Genomic DNA, 2676 nt, shown 5'->3' on the forward strand with positions numbered 1-2676 from the left:
CCCACGCACACAAAGCCGTTTTACGGAAATGAAGCGATCCCTATTTCGGAAGTCTGGGGTGGGTAGTCAGTAGACTGGATTCGAGTAGTGAATGTATCGTTTGAGAATTGAGAATAATGTCTACCTCCTTTTGCCTCACAAGAGCTGAATTGAAGTACGAAGGCCATTGAGCGTCGCGATTCAGTGAATCGGCCGGCCAATAATCCAGGGCACATGGAGCCTTCCCATTAAGTATGTGAAGAAAGACAAGAAGAAAGAAGAGGAAGGAGAAGATCGAGAGGAAGAAGAAGAAGTAGAAGAAGAAGGACTAAAAGCAGGCAGGAGTCAGTGACAACCACAATCAACTCATTGTAAAATCTCGACCTAACCTCACGATGCTAGGAAATCATGGAGGCGCTCTGCACGAAGAGATAGACACCTCAATGTACAAAAGGTCCCAATGGAGCCATTGGATAGAGGTGCTTAGGGAATCGGACATAAAACATCATCCAACGCACAACTCACGCGAATGGAATAGTCACAATTGCAAATATTCTCAAGCACCCTTCCTGACCTCATAATCATTGCTTGATGTGGTCGCGCCACGCATTGGCACCTGACTAATGGCACAACAAGGGTAGACCGTGGTCAGCTCAAATGTGTCAAATATGGTTTGCTTACCCGCAATTAGCATTAGTTCGCCAAAATTCATTTAGAACATCAAAACCACCTGAAAACATTTACTGGAGGAGAGGAAGGAAATAGATGGCTTAAGCATGCGGTAGAGTCAACACATGGACATCCTCATGTCAACCCGCCAAAGTACGCGGTGAAGATGAAGTAGAGTTGAAATTGGAAACTCATTTTAACCATTTCAGTGGAAAAATCGAGGGGGCTAAGCTCATCTCACAATGAAAACCTCTCCATTCTTACTCTTTCACAAAGTCTAAATGCACTTCGATCAAGACAACCCACACCATCGTTGATAAATGACAATGTGCATTGCTTGTTCCTTTCAGTAGGTGGAACTACTTTTCCCCACTGTTTTCAACCTCAATGTAGTGCCGAAGTGAAACTGCGCGCTCAGATTTCGTAGCATGCAATGATAGGATCCAGGAAATCTCCAACTCTTGTGTAAATACGTTCACTCAATCAATCCCTTGTGCGGCACTCAACTCCTTCTTGCTGATAAAGAGTAGACAACTGTCTGGGCACTCAGTGTGCACAAACTCTTCGAAATTGCAACCTTTCTTGATGGTAGATGACCGCACATTCTTCACCTCCCATGTTGTTTCGTCCCACAACAGGCAGCGCGTGCACCGATGAGGCATCCAGGATAGCGCGGACATTTCACGTGCTGCGCTTACAGAAGTGACCGACTAAAGTTGAAGTGGGAGCCACCGAGGTTGGAATTGTTAGCGCTTAACGTACCGTCCACTGTGAGACGTTTGAACCATTTAAACGTCATGCTTGAGTATCAGGGGGTGCTAGCTTTATGCCTTCATCGGCAAGGAGCTTCGTTAGTCACATTGTTTCATGCACGCACGCACTATCCAGTTTGAAAGTCTAGAATAGAGTGGGTTGGGACATGTGCCAAGGACTGCCAGAAACAGACCACGCCTATCACTTACCACTGCGCTAAGTGGTGCTACGGTGCCAGCTCCTTCCATGATTTTAAAATCGGGAGAGCCAGAGTTTAACATAAAGTCGTCTCGCATAACACAGGATTTAATAAATTTGCTTCATATACGTACATAGGCAGACAAAAAGAGAAGGGGGGGACAGAGAGTGGGTGATAACAAAGACATCAACAAGGAGGGAGAAATGCAATACTCATCCATTCAAATACTCAACCGTCCACCTAACAGCCATCTCGCGGTAGTCGAGCCAAGAACTCGCGCATGTCGTACTCCGCCGCATACTCTCCTGCCTCCACGTCGCCCCAGCTCGGTCCCTTTCCCCCACTACCACCGCCGCTGTTGTCCGACAGCGCTGATGCACCTTCCACTGTCACTGCTGCCGCCATGTTATCAATCAGCCGACTGGTGTCCATCTCTCCCAGCGCCCGATTGTCGGATTGAGAAATAAGGGTGCGCGCTAGGTGGCGTTTGAACGCCTGCAGACTCATAATTCGCTCCTCAATGCTACCTGCGGTGAGGAGACGGAAGACGGAGACCACGCGACGCTGGCCAAGCCGATGGGCCCGATCCATGGCCTGAAGGTCGCGGCAGGGATTCCAGTCGTGTTCCACGAAGATTACCGTATCCGCACCCGTCAGATTCAAACCGAGTCCACCGACTGCGGTGGTTAGGAGGAGGGCGTCGATGGAAGGATCGGCATTGAAACGAGAGATCACGGCCTCCCGCGCACTCAACGAGACGCTGCCGTCGAGACGGAGATGCACAAGGCTCTTGAACTCCGTACTAGGAGTGGGGGAAGGAAAGATAACCATTGAAAGTGCTTTCCTATTTAATCAACTCTATAAACCTTCGTCAAGCCACATTGGATCTGCCAATCAATCCAGCTTCATCCATCCATCCATTCCTCTTAATTCCGTTCGACCACTAGTTTATGGATTTATCCAATTGTTTATCTATCATACACTACTTTCGAAAGTAATGGATTCCCTCACACACATCTAGCCAGCTAGCCGAGCACTCGGGCATTCATCTACAGATAGAGACACCTATCTCAGGG

General features: G+C 48.2%; 1 protein-coding gene across 1 annotated transcript in view; it reads right to left on the minus strand. All coding sequences in view use genetic code 11, as the record gives it.

Annotated features, from left to right (window-relative positions):
- Positions 1 to 2676, minus strand: part of EGR_06900 (TATA-binding protein-associated factor) — a gene marked incomplete at both ends in the record, with an annotated part of 46165 nt that overhangs the window by 1217 nt on the left and 42272 nt on the right. Inside the window, one exon of the mRNA XM_024496149.1 lies at positions 1875 to 2402. Coding sequence (XP_024349461.1) covers positions 1875 to 2402 — 528 coding nt within the window. The remainder of the gene's footprint in view (positions 1 to 1874; positions 2403 to 2676) is intronic.

Source organism: Echinococcus granulosus (genome assembly GCF_000524195.1).
Source record: "Echinococcus granulosus chromosome Unknown EG_S00065, whole genome shotgun sequence".
NCBI lineage: Eukaryota > Metazoa > Platyhelminthes > Cestoda > Cyclophyllidea > Taeniidae > Echinococcus > Echinococcus granulosus.